General features: G+C 32.8%; 1 protein-coding gene across 1 annotated transcript; it reads left to right on the plus strand.

The window, feature by feature from the left end:
* The first annotated feature begins 1,194 nt into the window (after positions 1-1,194).
* LOC126709678 (uncharacterized) lies at positions 1,195-2,452 on the plus strand. Its single transcript, XM_050410000.1, has one exon. The coding sequence runs from the start codon at positions 1,361-1,363 to the stop codon at positions 2,213-2,215; it is 855 nt and encodes a 284-aa protein (XP_050265957.1). The 5' UTR covers positions 1,195-1,360; the 3' UTR covers positions 2,216-2,452.
* The last annotated feature ends 15,440 nt before the right edge of the window (positions 2,453-17,892 follow it).

A 17,892-nucleotide genomic window follows, 5' to 3' on the forward strand; every position in this document is an offset into this window, starting at 1 on the left:
TTGTTATTGTTGGGGCAAAAAAGTAATCTTAGTGGTAGGTTCAAATTTAAACTAATAACAACTAACCACCTATAATTTGTTGTGAAAATATTATAAAAATGCTGTGCAGATAGCATCTCTCTAAGTAAATAATCCTTAAAGAAAATGCCAAATTGAATGAACTACCTTGTTTCTTAAAAAAAGAAAAAAGAAAAAGAAAAGAATAAATACCTTTCATTTTTTTTTAAAATTGATATCACTTAAATTTGTTTAAAAAATATTAGAGGGTGAGTGTGAGCTGATTTAATTGCTGAATTTTGTTGTCCTAAAAAAAATTAAGTGGGATCTCGTCTATGTAACCTATAAAATCAATATAGTAGAAAAATAAAAACTTAGATAGAGATAAATGGAGGGTGGAAAAAAAGAGATAGGTAAAAAGCCAATAACACAACCAAATATTTTTGGTTCCACTTGTTGTTAGGATGGGTGGCCAGCATTACACTTCACTTTAGTAAATGGCACTTCTCTCCTTTCTTTTTTTTTTGGATACAATGAATTCTCATTTCTAACAATGAGCAACAGCTGTTGCTGGTAAATGAATGTTTTAAAACCGCAAAATTAGGACTCTTAATTTGGTCTAGTAGCTACTAAGTTCCTATGCCACCATTTTTTTTTTTTTTCCATTTTTATAGATACATTATTAAGTTCCTATTATAATTACTCCTTTTTTTAGAAGAATAATAATTACTCTTTATCATTAAGATTAAATATCAATCAATTTATTTATTTTTGTGTAAAACAAGATTGAAATGCAATTCCCTTGTTCAACATTAACATTTTTTTACATCAATTAAACTAATTAAAACCTAATCCATCCCATAATGAGAAGAAATTAGAGCATAGGAACAAAATGATGATAACCTAACCAATTCTTGTGGATCCATATCTGAAATCTGAACCCTCTCATATAAAATGTCCATAAGGCAATGCCCCATGCATCAGAAGCCAATAAAGGCCATCATTAATCCTCTCTATCTCACAAAAACCTATTAATGAAAAATTGTTTGTTTTTCTTAATAAATGAATTTTGTTCCTATTCTCTCTACCTTGAAGAAAGAGACAGAGAGTACACGTGGGTAATTCCAAAACCTTCAGAAGGGTAATCTCGTCATTTCACCTTAACCATGTCAAACCCACCATTTAATATCATCATCGCGCCCATATCATCTCATTCCTCTCTTCCCAGTTTTTTACACCAAACAAAAACAACACACATAAACATGAAAACATCAACAACATATAGCAAAAACAACCTCAAAGCCTGTCTCTTTTAGACAAAACAGAGAGAGAAAATCTCTTGAGGGATCCATACCCGGTTTGAATGGCGAGCGGGTGGGTCAAGTCGTTGCACTGCAAATCGAAAGCTTTCGAGGACGTGTATCACCGGAACCCGAAAAATCTCTTACCCAGTTCGAGTTGCAGAAAGAGCTCTCAGAGCATCAAGGACGTGGTTGACGCCACAAAGCATAGGCCGAGGAAGTCCAAGTCCACGTCACCCAAGCCAGAACCCGGTACTAAATGTCCACGTCCGGTCAAATCCGAACCGGTTTCAGTCCCTACAAACCGTTCTACCCGTGCTCCTGACCCGTTCTTTCCTGCACTGTCGGAGCTACCCGAGGGTCACCCTTCACGCAATGTGGTGGATATTATCTTCCACACGAGCTGGAGTCCGAAAGCGTTCACGGGTCGGATCGAGATGATATTCAAGGTCCAAAACGGGTCGAGAACGGTGACCCGGTTCGAAGAGTATCGCGAGATGGTCAAGTGTCGTGCCGGGTCGGGTGGTCCGACTGATGGGTCCACATGGGAGGAGAACGCGCGGTGCGTCGCGGATGGGAACGAGGTTATGAGGTTTCATTGCATGGGGCCCACGTCTGGAAACGGCACGTACGACGCGCGTGGAGGTGGCGCGTGGGCTTTTCCGGGGGCCAAAGGCTCGGCCATTTGCACGTTTTCCGGGAGCGGTGTGGCCCACGAGAGTGCCGGAGGTGGACGTGGCAGAAGGGCCATGTTGGTCTGCCGGGTCATAGCGGGTAGGGTCTCAAAGCAACTCCGGGTCGACTCGTTGTTGGATGGTCGGGTCGGATTCGAGTCGGTAGGTGGGGACAATGGGGAGCTGCTTGTCTTTGACTCTCGTGCGGTGTTGCCTTGCTTTCTTATCATCTATAAGCTGTAAAAATACTAGGAATATTATTATCCTTTCATATATTTTTTTTCTCTAATTTTTTTTTTATTATTAAGTTTTGTTTTTTTGGGTGCGGGTTGATGATTTGATGACCCTTTTTACCTTCTTTTTATTCGGTTATTTGCATTTATCAACACAATTTTTTGTTGTTCTTTTTTTGATTGGCTGATGCTTTTGTGTAATTATGGAAAATTGGGTTGATAAATGCTAATTAACCATTTTACCGTTTTTTTTTTTTTTTTTTTTCATACGCTTATATCTAATATAGCTGTTTTTTTTTTTTTTTTTTGATACTCTAATATAGCTGTTAGAGCTATGAAATATGGGCTGTTAAATGCTAATTAATCAATTTAATGTTTGATTTCATAATATTAAGGGATTTGATTTATGTGATTAATAGTTAAAACAAAGGAAAGAGAGAAAGAGGAGCTCTAAATGTTGAAGAGAGGGGTAGGAAAAAAAATAAGCAATTAATCAATATGTTGAGGTTGATAATAAGATAATAGAATGGCTGTGCTCTTTTTATTGGTTTATCATTTTTTTAGTTTCAAATTAATCAATATTATTTATACGATTTACTAAAAAATATGATGATTACAAAGTACTGTTGTTAGATATTAGTAATTGAAACTATCAATATGTAGAGTTATGGTTTTACATTCTCTGGCGCCTACTCACGCTGGGTTAGGTGAGTGTGAATCTGGATTTTATCCAGGAAAAAATATAAAGAAGAAGAAGAAGGTGAATTTAGATTAAATATCAAATAAAGTTAGGACTGCAATATTTGAATGCAGTTAGTTATCCAAAATATTTTGGAACCATATATTAATTTGGGAACTAATAGATTACCAAAAAAATTAAAAAAAATTGGGAACTAATATATACCTGGAGAAACTACTGCACTAAATGGTGACAGAGTAGTTCCTCAAAAAAAGATAAAAAAAAATGGTGACAAAGTATATAATACAAAAATGCAATGAAATCTTTATAGGAACATCTGTCTATAGCGGTTTAAGTTTTTGCTGTGGTATCATGGTGTGTGTAGTACGAACTGTCAGCAAGATCAGTGACTCAATTGTGATGATGGAAGCTCTAGCTGTATAATAGTGAAATGCGTTACGAGTAGGGCCATTTATAAATCTAATGCAGCAGCTTTGGTGGCATCTTTTAAATGGATATGCACGCATTTGGAGGTCTCAAAAATCATAGGACATGGCCTTGGCTTGGAGTGACAATTCGTATTATTTTTTGGTAATGACAATTCGTATTATCATGTCATAGTCGTGTTGCATCGAGATAAAGGTATCATAATTTCGTTTCTCAAAAAAAGTATCATAATTTAAACCTAATTTTAATATATTTAATAATCATATTAAAATTTCTTATTTATTAAGTGGATTGGCATGGCAAAATTCATTTCATCTAATTTAGTAGATAATTTAAGAAAGAGAGATGTTATTTCCACATTATTTTTATAATATTTTCACAACAAATTAAAGGTGGTTAGTTCTTATTGTTTCAAATTTGAACCTAATACTAAGATTACTTTTTTACCTCAACAATAACAACCTGCCACTTAAGATTTATTGTAAAAATGTTGTTTTATAAAACTTTATTATTTTAAAAGGAAAATGCTAACTAGTGTCCTTAGGGCATTGGTTAAGAATTCAGTTAAAGAAAGTTTTTATGGGGAAAAAAAAAAACAATTAATGTTTTGATAGTTTTTTTCATTTCCCATAAAAGTGATGTCAAAACTTTCCTAAAAATGTTGTTTTATAAAACTTTATTATTTTAAAAGGGAAATACTAACGAGTGCTCTTAGGGCACTGGTTAAGAATCCACTTAAAAAAAGTTTTTATGGGAAAAAAAAAATTTTAATATTTTGACAGTTTTTTTCATTTTCCATAAAAGTGATGTCAAAACTTTCCTAAAATGGATTGTTAATGAGTGCCCTTAGGGCACTCGTTAGCAGGGGCGGAGTCAGGGGGGGTCGAGGGGGGGCACTTGCCCCCTCTGACTCCACCCAAAAAAAGTTCATAGTAACATACTGCAGAAGTTAGCAAAAACTCCATTAAATGTTTAACCTGTTTGCCCCCTCTGATATAAAGAAAAAAAACAAAATGCAGTCCCCAAAATAGCTCTGTTACTGAAAAAGAAAAGCTAAAAAGGTTACATAGCAATTGAAGGATTGACGCCACTGTTAAAACATGCTACATCATTTTGGTTTTAAAAAGAAACTTTTATCAAGTCCCAAATTTAAGCATGTCACTACCATTCTTGGAACGTTTATCCCAACTTTCTTTTCTTTTTTATTTCATAAATTTTCAATTGATGGTAGGTCTTATATTTTAATATTTTATACAAATAATTATTAAAAAATAAAATAAATAACTAATGTCCTTAATTGTACTATAGTTTCAAACCCTAAACCTCCACTATCTTCTCTCTTGTCCATCTCTTAGACATTTCAATTTTAAACTCTAGGTCTAGGTTTCTACTACAAACCCAAATTTAAATACTTTGAAGAATAGAGAACAAAAAATTTGAATGGTAGATATTATTTAAAAGCAATCAAAGCAATAGACATGTATACAACATTAGATATCTAAATTTTAAGGAATCAAATTAGATATCTAAATTTTATGTAATTAGATTAATCTCTTACTTTAATTGTTTGTAACTATAAATTGGTTATTTTTGTTTCGATGTGAAATATATATTTGTACTTAATTGAAAATATGGAAAACCCTGAGTATAATAATGAGTCCAAATCAAGTTCTAAACGAATTCTTATACAATTGTTTTTGTTTTTTCCTTTTTAAAAATAGTCTTTAAATCTTGCCCCCTCTGAATTGAAATCCTGACTCCGCCACTGCTCGTTAGTATGACCCATTTTAAAAAACTATATTTTAACCAACTGCGACAAATACACAAAAAAGATTTAATAACAAAATTAATTCCAAACCTACTATAAAAATATAAACACTAACCTAAAATGATAGTCTAAAATGACAAGTGAATAAAAGTCACAAAAACGTAGCAGGAAATGTTGTTGTCTTTTGCTCTGATTGGAATCTAACAGCATCTCTGATTTGTGAGGTTAACAGTTTATAATTTCTTTTTTTGCTCAAGTTTAACAATTTTGAATTTTGATTTATTTCTTAGGGTATCATAGACCTTCTTGTTAGAATTTTAACTTAATTCCTAGAACTTGTGAAAAATAAAAATATAGAAAAATGTGCAAAGAATAGTAACACGACACAAAGATTTATGTGTTTTAATAATATGCCTATATTGATGGAGTTGTAGAAATTTTTACTATTTCAGGGAGAAAAATGAAGATGCATCTATAATACAATAATACAACAACCCTAATTCTAAAGCGACAAATACATACCCCAAATAACGGGTCTAATATGAGCCAAAAAAAAAAAAAAAAATTATCAAAACACTTTGGCTTGGCTCAATAAGTCTAAGCCTTCGCTCTATGGACTTATTCTCACAAAAATCTTATTAAAATCATAATGTTACAAAGTTGGGTAGAATCACAAATTGGATCAAACACAAACCATGCTCCACAATCCACATAGCTCAACATTTCTGTCTTTTAACACTTTTTTCTTTACTGTGGGTGTGTTTGGATAGAACTTATTTTGCTGAAACTGAAAACTGAAAACACTGTAGCAAAATAATTTTTAAATGTGTGAATAGTATCGTGAGACCCATTTTTAATGAAAAAGTTGCTGAAAAATGTAATTTGTAGGTCCATGAACAGTGCACAAATGCACTATTCACGGACAAAAAGTCAACAAGTGTGGCTAAAAAAAAAAAAAAAACAGCTGAAACACAGAAAACGCTAAACGTGGACGCAGAAGCTGAATACAAACACACTCTGTATCTATATTCTTTGTTAGTTTTGCCAGAAGATATATATCTAAAAATAATTTTTTTTTTTTTTTTCACAACTGCTCAAGTGACATTTTATAATTGAGACTAAATAAATTTGTGTTTCATAACCTTTTTCACCTGATTCAGCTTTCGCACAAATGCCAAAATAACCTGTACACTTTTATTGGAGCGCAAAAATGTGAAAAAGAATAAAATTATATGAACTACATATTCATTAACTTGATTAGATCATTCAGTTGGTAAAGTACCTAACGTGTAGTCATTTTCATAAATAAAAATTAAAAAGAACGTGGGTAGTCATTTTCTAATAAAAAGTTTGCTCTGCCATCTAACCCTTGAACGGTTCATTACTTTGTTGCTCCTTCAAATCAAAGCAACAATAACTATTTCACTGTGTTGGTGAGTTTGAAGCTTTCAATGAAACAGGAAAACCCCTCAACACTCGTTTGTCTTTCACACTTTTAATTCATATTAGTCATCTATTAAAAGTTCCTTCTCATAAGAAAACATTATTAGCCTGGCCAGAGGGGTCTTCTAGGGAAGACATTATTTTATACCAAATCCAGTTTTGCAAGTTGTAATAATCCAACATCTTGGATAGTTTTGTCATTACAGTATAACATTTTTTAAATTATATAAACTATTCTAAAATTCCATAATCTAAAATAATAGTAGTAAGAGATAAAAGGAATCATGGGGTGGAATCTTTTTTAGGAGTTTGAACTGGAACATATGGGAATAGAAGAATAGAAAGAATGGAGAATGGAAACTGGCAGAGAATGCATCTAAAAAAGCACTGAAATTTAAACTAGAAAAACGACAGATTTTCTTCCACTTTCTCTTTTATATTAGGAATATCTCTAACCCCATTATACCTACAAAGTAGCCATTTAATTAGTGTAAACTTTAGTTTGGTGCCCATTGGGATAATGGCATTTAGTCACATTAGAAGGAGACAATTACATTGATATAATCAAAGCCTCTTAATAATTTTATTATAATTAATTATATATTATTGCATACCAATCAGCAAAGGGTCCAAGACTTGACCATTAATGACTGATATGGACACCCCATTTTGGAAAAGTAGCAAAAATTTAAAATCAATAATGTATGTTCATCTTTCTCAAAAACAAAAAAAAAAAAAAAAATGCATGTTCATTTAACTTTATTAGATGGTGATTATGAGATTTGAATCATTTTGATATGGTATTTAATTAAAAGAAGTGCATGTTTCAGGAGTCCACAAAGCAATGTATGGTGGGTGAGAGTGTGGGACTTAGGAGGTTGGGGCTGCGGGTGGAGTTTTGCCAGCCTTTGCTCTCACGCCTGTGGAATCTATTTCGTATTTTAGCCCCGGGAACTGCGTTATATTATGGCGTGCTTCAATTCTAACTACCCATAATTTCCACTTTTTTCAGGGTCAAATTATACAAATTTTCGAGGTTAAGTTTGTTTGATGATGATTATTATGCCCTACATTATACAAGTTTTTTTTTTCCTTAATCCATTCATATTATGCCCTACATTATACAAGTTTTTGCCAAGTTTACATTTGTCTCTTTCTTATTCTTTTATTTGATTTGATTTTCTTTTTGTGTGTTTATTCATATACTTGTTTCATGTTTGATCATCAATGCAATCTGTAGGAATGATGGGGCCAGTAGTATATAAATATATATATATATATACATATATATATATATATACATATATATATATATATATACATATATATATATATATATACATATATATATATATACATATATATATATATGAATTGGGTTGGGGGCCTAATCCGAGGACATCTAGTAGTCCAAGGACAGGTAAATGCTGTCGTGGAAGTCCACATTAGTAAATGAAGAAATGAGGTCTGGTCATGAGGGTCCAGAAAAGTGGTCCGAGGAGCAATGCCTCCTCGGCTGAGCAAAGCAAATGTCAAAAGGTGTGGTCTGCCATTTAGAGCAACGTTCCAGGAGATTCTATTGATAATGATACACATCATGAAAGCACATGACAAAGGAAAGTTATGAAATTTCTAAGAGAAAGCTGCTACCACCTCATTGAATGTTCTATAGCTAATTCTCTAGCCGCATTAATGTAGAAATGATACCTGAACATTAATTTTCAGTTTTACGACTACTTCCAAATATTTCAGGAAGGTGCTGATGGGATAGGGATCAACGCCAGAAACCTGGTCTACACGTGGAAAGTAGGGATGAAAGAAGGAAGATAATATAAAAGAGAAAGGATACCCTGAGGCAAGGGGAACAGAAAATTAGGAGAAAAACACTGTAGTAACAAGAACTGGACTTGTAATCAAATTCAAAAGAATTATATACAAGAACTAATCTCCTCGGATTGAGCCGATGACGATTTTATTTGAATAAAACCAATTTATCTTTGTTTTCTTGTTGTCTAGATCCACTATAATTGTTATCCAACTCATTAGAGCCTAGTTTTCTAATCTACTCTCTACAAATTCATTGTATTAGGCTCTTTGAGCCTAAATCCTATTACCTTTTGGGCATAAAAACCAAACTGCACCCTTACACAAACTATGTGTATTATATTATCATTATTTTTTATGGTACGAATTGGCAAAACTTTTAATTTCATTTATTGGGCTCACCTAGAAGACCAAATGGACGCAGTTTATAAGCTAAAAAAGCACTATTCAGAAATTAATGTGATTATTAACTTATAAGAGCATTCCTATCTTTTTGAGGTTTATAAGAGCATTCTTATTGGGTGCCCTATTTTTTGTTCATCTATTTTGCATATATATAACATAAATACAGTGCTCTATTACTGTAGAGAATTTTGCATTTTGCTGCAATAACATCTAAAAGTAAATATCTACCGTAGCATATTATATATATATATATATATATATTAAACACTGATAATGCAAAATGCTTTTTTTTTTTTCTTTTCTTTTTAATACATTTTTGGATTTGAATGCCCTAACATCATAATATCCAATGAAGCCAGATGTAGCGGGATCCGGAAGGTTTTTAATTCAGCTTCTTCAATGAACAAGCTTATTAGTAGTTTTTGGAAAAGAACCCTTGTGGGTAGAGCTAACATCAATGGTCTTCAAAAAAAAAAAAACTGTTTTTTATGTTATTTATATGGTCTTATCAAAAGGGATTATCAAATCAATTAGCTACTTTTAAGTGGGTTTATAAACTTTTCTTGGTCAAAAGTCCTAGAACTTGAGGAGATTGATGATATGTAAGTTTGACTAACACAGAGCCTTGAAGCCATAAATGCGTCGTCGTACGAGTTACGACTCAACTCGCTCAAAATTAAATGCACCCATTCCCAACTCTATTCAATAAATGCGACATTTCATTTTCTTTTTTGGTCGGAAATGCGCGATTTCTCATACATCTTGTTCTGTAGCATCATAAACAACGCCCATTAATGCAGCTTGGAAATTTCCCATTGGAAGTCTCCTCGTCTAGCATTTTGCAAATTGTAATAAGATGTAGATTCAACCCATCAATTCCAAAAATCCACAACCACACAGTAATTTTTGGTCCATTGATGGGTGGGATTAAGTTGGATTGTAAATTTTCTTTGAAGTTTGCTTTTGTCTAGTTTAAGTTGAATTATTATTATTTTTTAAAATTAAGTAGTCCGACTCAATTAAATCAATAGTTTATTAAAAAAATATGTATTTCAAACTTGTTAGTGTAACCACCTGCACATCCTTAGTGTAATGGTCACTCCACAAGTATAAATGTTTGTGGGGTGTGGGGGGATAAGGGCCGAGGTTCAAGTCTCCAAGAGGGAATTTCACACACATATATATTTAGATTAGGTTAGAGTAGAAATTCTATCTTGTTAAAAAAAAAAAAAAAAAAAAAAAAAAAAAAAAAAACCTTGTTAGTGTAAGTGCTCTGAAAATAAAGGCCCGAGCCCACTTAGAATGATGATGTCTTGTTCTTCAAATCAAGCCCAACAATAAAATTTCTTTAGAGAGTGGGCAAATAATTCAAGTGCAATTCTAATTTGAGTTTATGTTAGAGATCGAATAGCTTAAGACAATAGAAAGGAAGAATATAAGTTGATAATGAGAAAAATAGTTCTCCTCAGAATGGTCCGAGGATTAGTTTTTATATATAAAGTTTGAACTCTACACTTGACAAAGCACTGTTCACTTTCTCTTTTCTCTATTTCCTAATTAAGAATATCCATCCCTTTTTTTTGGGAGACTCTCCTCCTTTTATATCCCTCTTCTTTGTATCCTACCTTGCCATCTATATGCCTCCAGGCATTCCTAAGGATACTTGTCTCATCAACACTTTGCTGAAGGTAGTGGAAATGGCTAGTAGTTGTAAAGTTACTGTTCAAGGGTCATTTCCACATTAATACAGTTGATAAGGTTGGTGCAAGGCATTTAATGTGGAGGAGGAAATTGTTCCTTCCAGGAAACTTCCTCCCTTCTTCCTTAATCCTAGAACATTACAAGAGGCCCCTTGCTTTGATTATGCTTCCATCCTTGGGTGGGTGAAATCTTTGAAGTGTGTTTATCTCCTCGAATGTGGGTTAAGCAATTTGGTCCCTAATCCAATTCTCCTCAAGCCTTGGACCCCTCATAGTTGTATCATTTATTTTTTAAATTTGAGACTTTGTTTAAATTTGTTAGCTTGATTTATTATAGTATTCAGAGATTTAATTTTGATAAAAATTGAATACTCAATAGTTTGTTCAATTGTATAAATTGCAATAATTTCTCGAACTAATGGACTTAAATGATTGAATGAAAACATACTGTTAAGCATGACAAAATGACCTCAACCTAACAATCCAATTCAGCTTGATCCAACCCTAAGGGTTGAGTTAGTTTTAGAGCTATCATAGATTGAATTGAGTTGAAAATTTCTCAAACTTAAAAATGTTAGATTGCGTTAAAAATATCTCCCAAAAAAAAAAAAAAAAAGATAAAGGGAGAAAAAAAAAAGATGATTAAAATGATTTGACCTTAACATCCTATATCTACCGACAAAAAACTCCCCCAACTCATAAAAATAACCCTAAAACTAAAGTAGTATTAAAAACCATTGTAATCTATGGCAACATACAAAATGGTTAGGGTCACATATTGTAATTGATGGCAAATTTGAGTAAAAATGTATATTGATGTATTTAAGTTGTCCAATTTTATGGTGTCTAAGATGAAGTAAAGATCTAATTTGAAGAAACAAGTGAATAAGTTTGTTAGGAACCCATGAGTAGAACTTACTCTTGAAAACCGGCTTATAAGGAGAGAGTGCCTAAGAGTTTATAAACACATAGTTAAACTTATATGGGACATTATAATCATAATATAACTCACCCTTGAAAACTAATTTGCAATGGAAGAATGCCCAAGAGCTTATAAACAAATAATTAAACTTACATTTAAGCAATGTGGAACACTAGGATTATAATAAGGTCAATAATTAGCTCAGAAAAGAGGAAGATATGTTGCCTTGATTGCAGGCTCAAGTGCAACCCAATTGATCAAGAAGTTTAAATGAACCTCGACACTAGTATCAACACCACTAGATTGATTGAGACACTTTTTTTTTTTTTTTTTGGAACCTAAATTGACCTGTAAGCCTTAAAATTTGTACACTATGATTATGGAGTGATAAAAAAAATATTTTAGTCATCATTAGGAGTATAGTGACATAGAGATGGTAAGAGATCAAAATACTAAGTGGAGAAGTTGTTACAACATTTGTGTACCTTAGATTCTGTATTAAGCTACATCTCCGAAGCATATTGAGGATCAAAATTTCCTATAAAGACAACTGCACCAAGACCAATTACAATCAAAACTTGCTTGGTGAGTTAGAAATGGATTTCATATTTGTGCACTAATGAGATTCATGAGGTAGAAGAGTCTAGTTGGGTTGGAGCTACACTCAGATAGTGTTGGTAGATTCTAATGTAGGTCGCCATTTTGGGATAAAATATATTGCTTATTGTTGTAACTTCCATTCTACTATATATATATATATATATATAGTGAACTCTTCAAGTTGGTGATGGCCTTCAAATTACCCATTGGGGTTTTTTATGTCAAGGTTTTCTTCATCATGACTATATCGGCATGCTAAATTTATTTTCCGCTACACTTAAAATTTATAGTATGATTGTGCACATTACACGTTAAATTGGACCATTACATAATTTGATAATTTAATAATTTAATCAACTTGGGTAATCAATTAATTCAATTAGGGTTTACATTTTCTCCTAACAAGTAGTATTAGAATAGGCACAGTATCAGAATAGGCACTCTTGTTATTCCACTACCTTTTAATGGCACCAACTATGCTTATTGAAACGTGTTTATGAGAGCATTCTTAAACTGTCTCAATGAAAAAATATGGCTCTCTGTGGAATCTGGATTGAAAAAAATCTGAAGAAGCTCTATCTTTATGGAATTCTAATCAATTTATAAGAATAGAGTTAAATGCAAAATTTAATGCAGTGTTAGAAGAAGTGTTTAGGATAATTTCTACTATTCTGGTGTCCAAAAGGAAGCTTGGATCATACGTGAGACAACCATGATGGTACCAAGGCTCTGAAAAACCCAACAATTGCTAGTGCTTGTTTGAGCCAATTCCATACCTAATAATTGCTTATTATTTTCTAGTCTAATATAAAGTTGTTGTATAATCAAAGACTGAAGAAAAGCCCTCAACACACTTTAATCCCAAGGAAAGTGCTATTTACAATGCTGGTTATTTTGTTCCCCACTCATTTTGCTTAAAATGAGTTCTATGATATCATGCTTGATCAATGGACTCAATGGCCATCAGGTAAAAAGTAATTTTGCACCAGGAAATTTCTTATTGCTGTTTAAAATTATAATTTTACTTTTTTTTTTGCCTCTTTGCAATAAAGGTAAGGCCTTGAATTTTCCTTTACCTCTGTGTGAAATCACCTGCTGACAACATGTGATACCCCGAATTTTGTGGGTCTGCATGTTGTGAGATGACAGTTTTATGGAACACTTTCATCAGATACCTCCTTTGGAATGTTTTACTTTTACAGGGACCATTGTTGTATAATAGCTTGGCCATTAATTTTGTTTTGTTTTTGGGTCAGACCTTGGGTGTGGCTAACAAACTCCTATCCCAGAAACACACAACTTAAAGTGGGCTTCGGGCTTCAGAGTAGTCTAGGCCTCAAAAGTTTGCTCTTTACAGGCCTATTAGGAGATATGAGATATCCTATACTAGCTTATGAGCCTCCCAGGGATGGGTTCGAATAGCAAACCTTCGGCTTGGGCACAATACGGGAGCAAGTATGATCGATAAAATAGTTTTCTTATTACCTTTCCAGTCTTTTTGTTTTTGTTTTTGTTTTGTTTTGTTTTGTTTTTTTTGTTTTTGTTTTTTTTTTTTTTGTCTGAGAAGGAAGTTTTCTTATTACCTCTACATGCCGGTTCTATGAATTCATTAATCTTATACTCCTACCTAGAATTATAAAAATCTATAACTTGTTTTAACTAGAATTAGCTAGGAAAATTTAACAAAATAGAGGGAATTACGTGATGTTGTACATAGGCCATAAACTTTGGGAGAATATTGAGTGCCACAGTATAGATAATATAAATATTATTAATGGTAATAAATATGATGGATAGATTTCAAAATCATAATAAATAAATATTAGGATTTTTTGAATGATTAGTGATACATTGGATTATAAAGATTGTGTAGCAAAATTTATAAGATTCCTAGGATCACGCTTAAAAAAAATGGTTCTAGATTGCTTGTAATAAGTTAAATAAGTGAGTGGTAGACCACTAATTTTATAGGCAAAACTCTCTTTGACCTTAAATTTGAGGGAAAAATAAGATAAAATAAAATAGGAATATCTTCTTCCCAAAATTCCAATATCGATATCTTTTGTAATACATCATACTCTGAATTCGCAGGATTAAGATTCTTTAAAGTTCTTTTAATCCTAATTATACTATGTCAATAATCTTCTAACAAAAACCTTAAAATAATGACACCACATCAACTAACAAAGGAAAATAAATTGAAATGTTTATTTTGAGTTTTTCAATTTATTTTACTTTTAAAAAACTTAGAAAACCACCCTGAGGGGATGAAGGCCCAAAATCGTGTATTGGGCTTTGGGTTTCATCTGGGGCAATTGACAAGTCCGAGGAGAGGAAAAAGCTTACTAAAGGGACTCCCGATTAAGGTCTCATAAATAGGGAACATGTGAGAGATGGTCCAAGGAGGAACACCTCCTCGGACGTGACGGAAGTAGCTCAAACGCATAACTCTAACAATTAGAGGGCCCCTCCAAAAGGCCCTAGAGATAGGAATGTGCCACATGAACATACGGGGAAGAAGGAAATACAAAATATCTAAAGAAAAGCTGCTACCACCACATTAAATGCATTGCAGCTACTTTTCTGGTCGCATTTATGTGGAGAGGACCTCTGAACAGTGTTGCCTTGGCTACCTCAACTCACAGAAGACTAAAGGGGAGTGTCTGATGGAACAGGCACTCAAGTGGAAACTCAGATGATCAACAAGTGTAGGATCAAGATAGCCCAAATAGGGCTATATAATGGGAGAGATCCCCATGAGATGGGGATCGGGGAAGGGGGATATAAAACACTGTAGCAATCACAATTATCTAAAAGAGTTTAACGATGATGAATATACAAGAACTATGGTCTCCTCGGATTGAAAGTCCATTGATGTCAATATCACTTATTCGTGCTTAATTGTCTTTTATTCCCATACTAGCCGTTGTCCAACTTATTAAAACCCCGTTCTTCGACCCACTCTTTACAAATTCATTGCACTAGGCTTATTGGACCAAGACCCATACATTTTGGGCTTGGACTCCAAATCGAGACCCTACACACCCAATCCAAAGTAATGTAATATACTATCATTCTTATTAACTGTTTTTCTTTTTAATGACATCATTCTTCAAAGTAATCCATAACATAATCAACCTTTCATTTGACTCTATTCTACCATAGAATATGATAAGCATGCTCTTTAACTTTAGAATGATGTGAATTGTAAATAGCATTATTCCTTAATTTTAAATAGGTTCATTTGATGTGTGACCATATATTATTAAGTTATATATATATATATATATATATATACACGTGTCTACCCAAACTTTTGATACTCTGTTGTTGTGTTCCCTTCTTACCATCGTTGGCGCCACCTTAGTCGTAAAGTGAATTCCTAGAACCGAATTGTAAGGCCCGTTTGAGCCAAGAGAAGGCGTGTAGGGCATGAGAGGTATAAGGTTGGTTAGGGTATGTGTTACGAAATGCAACGGTTGTGAGAAAAACATAATAATTGAGTGTTGAACCTAGGATATTATGGATAAGTTGTGGAGATCCAACTCCTTTGTCAGCTCTAGGACTGGTTGTCCTCCAGCTATCGTAAAATGAAGAAGATCACATTGTTGAAGAACATGAGATCCTTGATTTCCGGAAATGGAATATTCCTAATGTTGATACTAAATCTATTTATAAGACTAGTTTTGTTGAAACTACTTTCTATCCCATTTACAAAGTGAGAACTGTTGAACAAACATTTTCTATTTCTAGAGTTCATGAAAAATGTTGCTTGTTTTCTAAAAGAAATATTAATGAGTTCATTGCTAAAAAACTCAGTTATTTACATATTGGTATGGTTCAAGTTCTATTAAACCACTCACTCGCAAGGGTATTAATGCTTCTGTTCTCATGTGTTTATGTGATGCTAGATTTAAAAATTTTAAAGATAGCATTCTTGGTATGATTACTACTTCTTTGTATGATGGTCCTATTTATTTTAATTGTTATCCTGATCTTACTCTAGCCTTGGATGATCCTAATATTGTTAAAGCCTTAACTTTAAATATTGCTTCATCTGGTTATATCATGGAAGAAGATAGTAAGCCTTTTGCTTTGATTTACCACATTTATTATAGATTGTTGGGTACTCAATTAAATCCTGGTGCTATAAATCACAGAGAACCTTCTGGTAAAACTATGTTAATTCAATGTTCAACTCCTGATGCTAATATTCAAGTTCCAAAAATGATTCAATGGCAAGACGTTAAGCTTCCCACTGAATGGTTGTTGGAACAAGAATCTCCTCTTGTTAAACCTATTTTTGATGAACTTGATCTTACTCGTATTCAACAATATCTTAATGGTACTATTAAAATAAGTTTTCAAAATAACCAACCATTAAGGATCAACGAAGGAAGGCATTCCTTTGCTGGATCTAAAAATATTTCAAAAAGAAATCAAGATCTCAATGATTTTTTGTAAAAAAGTCTTGAAAAACCCACTGGTTTAAAGCTAAAAGGAGTTTCCAGCAGTAACTCACAAGTTAGCACTCCTTTCTATTCTACTAAAGCTGAATCTTCCTCTCCTCATGGCAATGTTTCTGTTGATGATGAAGAAGACTCTGTTTCTGTTATTCCATCAGACTTTGATTCTACCCCTATTGAAAATCCTTCTGTTTACCAAAATCAATTAAGAGTTTTAACTATATTAAATGATGATTTTGAAATTGATTGGGATTCTTTGTACAATGAGTTTATGCTTTCAAAAAAAAGACCTAAAAGAAAATATTTCCAAAATAATTTTGCTCAGACTGAAAAAGACCGTGTTAAGAGAAAATGGTTGGAAAAGATGAATCAATTGAAAAAACATATTTTGTTTTTTGATTTTCTTGAAAACCATTATGTTTCAAAAGATGAGGTTTCAAAACAACATTTAAATGTGAAAAAAAAAATCAAATTTTGTTAAAATAGATAAAACCATTATTAGGTCTAGTCATCCTCCTCTTGAGCCAATTTTGATAACTACTAAGAAGGATGAAGTGACTAAAGAGGAAGTAAAGGCCTCTCCTTTCAAAATTGCTGATGATAAAACACATATTGTTAGTCTTATTGAACAAAACAATTTTACTAATGAATCTTTGCATATTATTGGTCAATAGCTTGACCGTATTGAAGAAAAAATTATTGACAAAACTGCTTCTGTTGAAAAATTTATTTATGAAAAACATGTTTCTGTCAAGACTGAAGAACCTTTGATTAGTTTACCCAATCATGATAAAAATTTCAAGTTCAAAACCTCCCAATCTAAAACTCTTGAAATTGTTGAAAAAATGCTTTCTGATTTAAAAGTTAAAACTGAGGGTACTTCTCGAAGTATAGCCTGCACTATTTCAAGAAATGGAAAAGAAATTGTTTCTGATGAAAGTACAGATTCTGATACTGTATCTTCTGTTTTTGCAAAAAAGATTTTTGATGATGATTTACTAGAAATTAAAAGATTTATTGGAAATTCCAAACCTATGTTTCTTACAAAAAATTGGTATTCAAAACCTACTCCTCCTGATATACAGTTTGAAGAAAGACCTTTTCAAACTCAATTTCTGTTTCTATTGATAAGATTTATGAATGGAATATTGATGGTTTGTCTATACAAGAAATCATTAATAAAATGGGTCATATGTCTATGGTTGGAATTGCTTATGTTAATAACCATAATCTTGATCACCCTGAAATTGTTGACCTTCTTGCTACTGGTTTTTCTGGTACTCTTCGCGGATGGTGGGATTCATATCTCACAGAAGATTCCAGAGAATTTATTAAACATGCTGTTAAAAAGAATGATGAAGGTTTGCCTATTTTTTATGAAAGTATTGGTCGAGGTATTCCTAATGGTGTTAATACCTTGATTTATACTATTA

Source organism: Quercus robur, chromosome 12 (assembly GCF_932294415.1).
Source record: "Quercus robur chromosome 12, dhQueRobu3.1, whole genome shotgun sequence".
NCBI lineage: Eukaryota > Viridiplantae > Streptophyta > Magnoliopsida > Fagales > Fagaceae > Quercus > Quercus robur.

Coding starts and splice junctions, on each gene's coding strand:
- LOC126709678 (XM_050410000.1), top strand. CDS start 1,361: ATGGCGAGCGGGTGGGTCAAGTCGTTGCACTGCAAATCGAAAGCTTTC.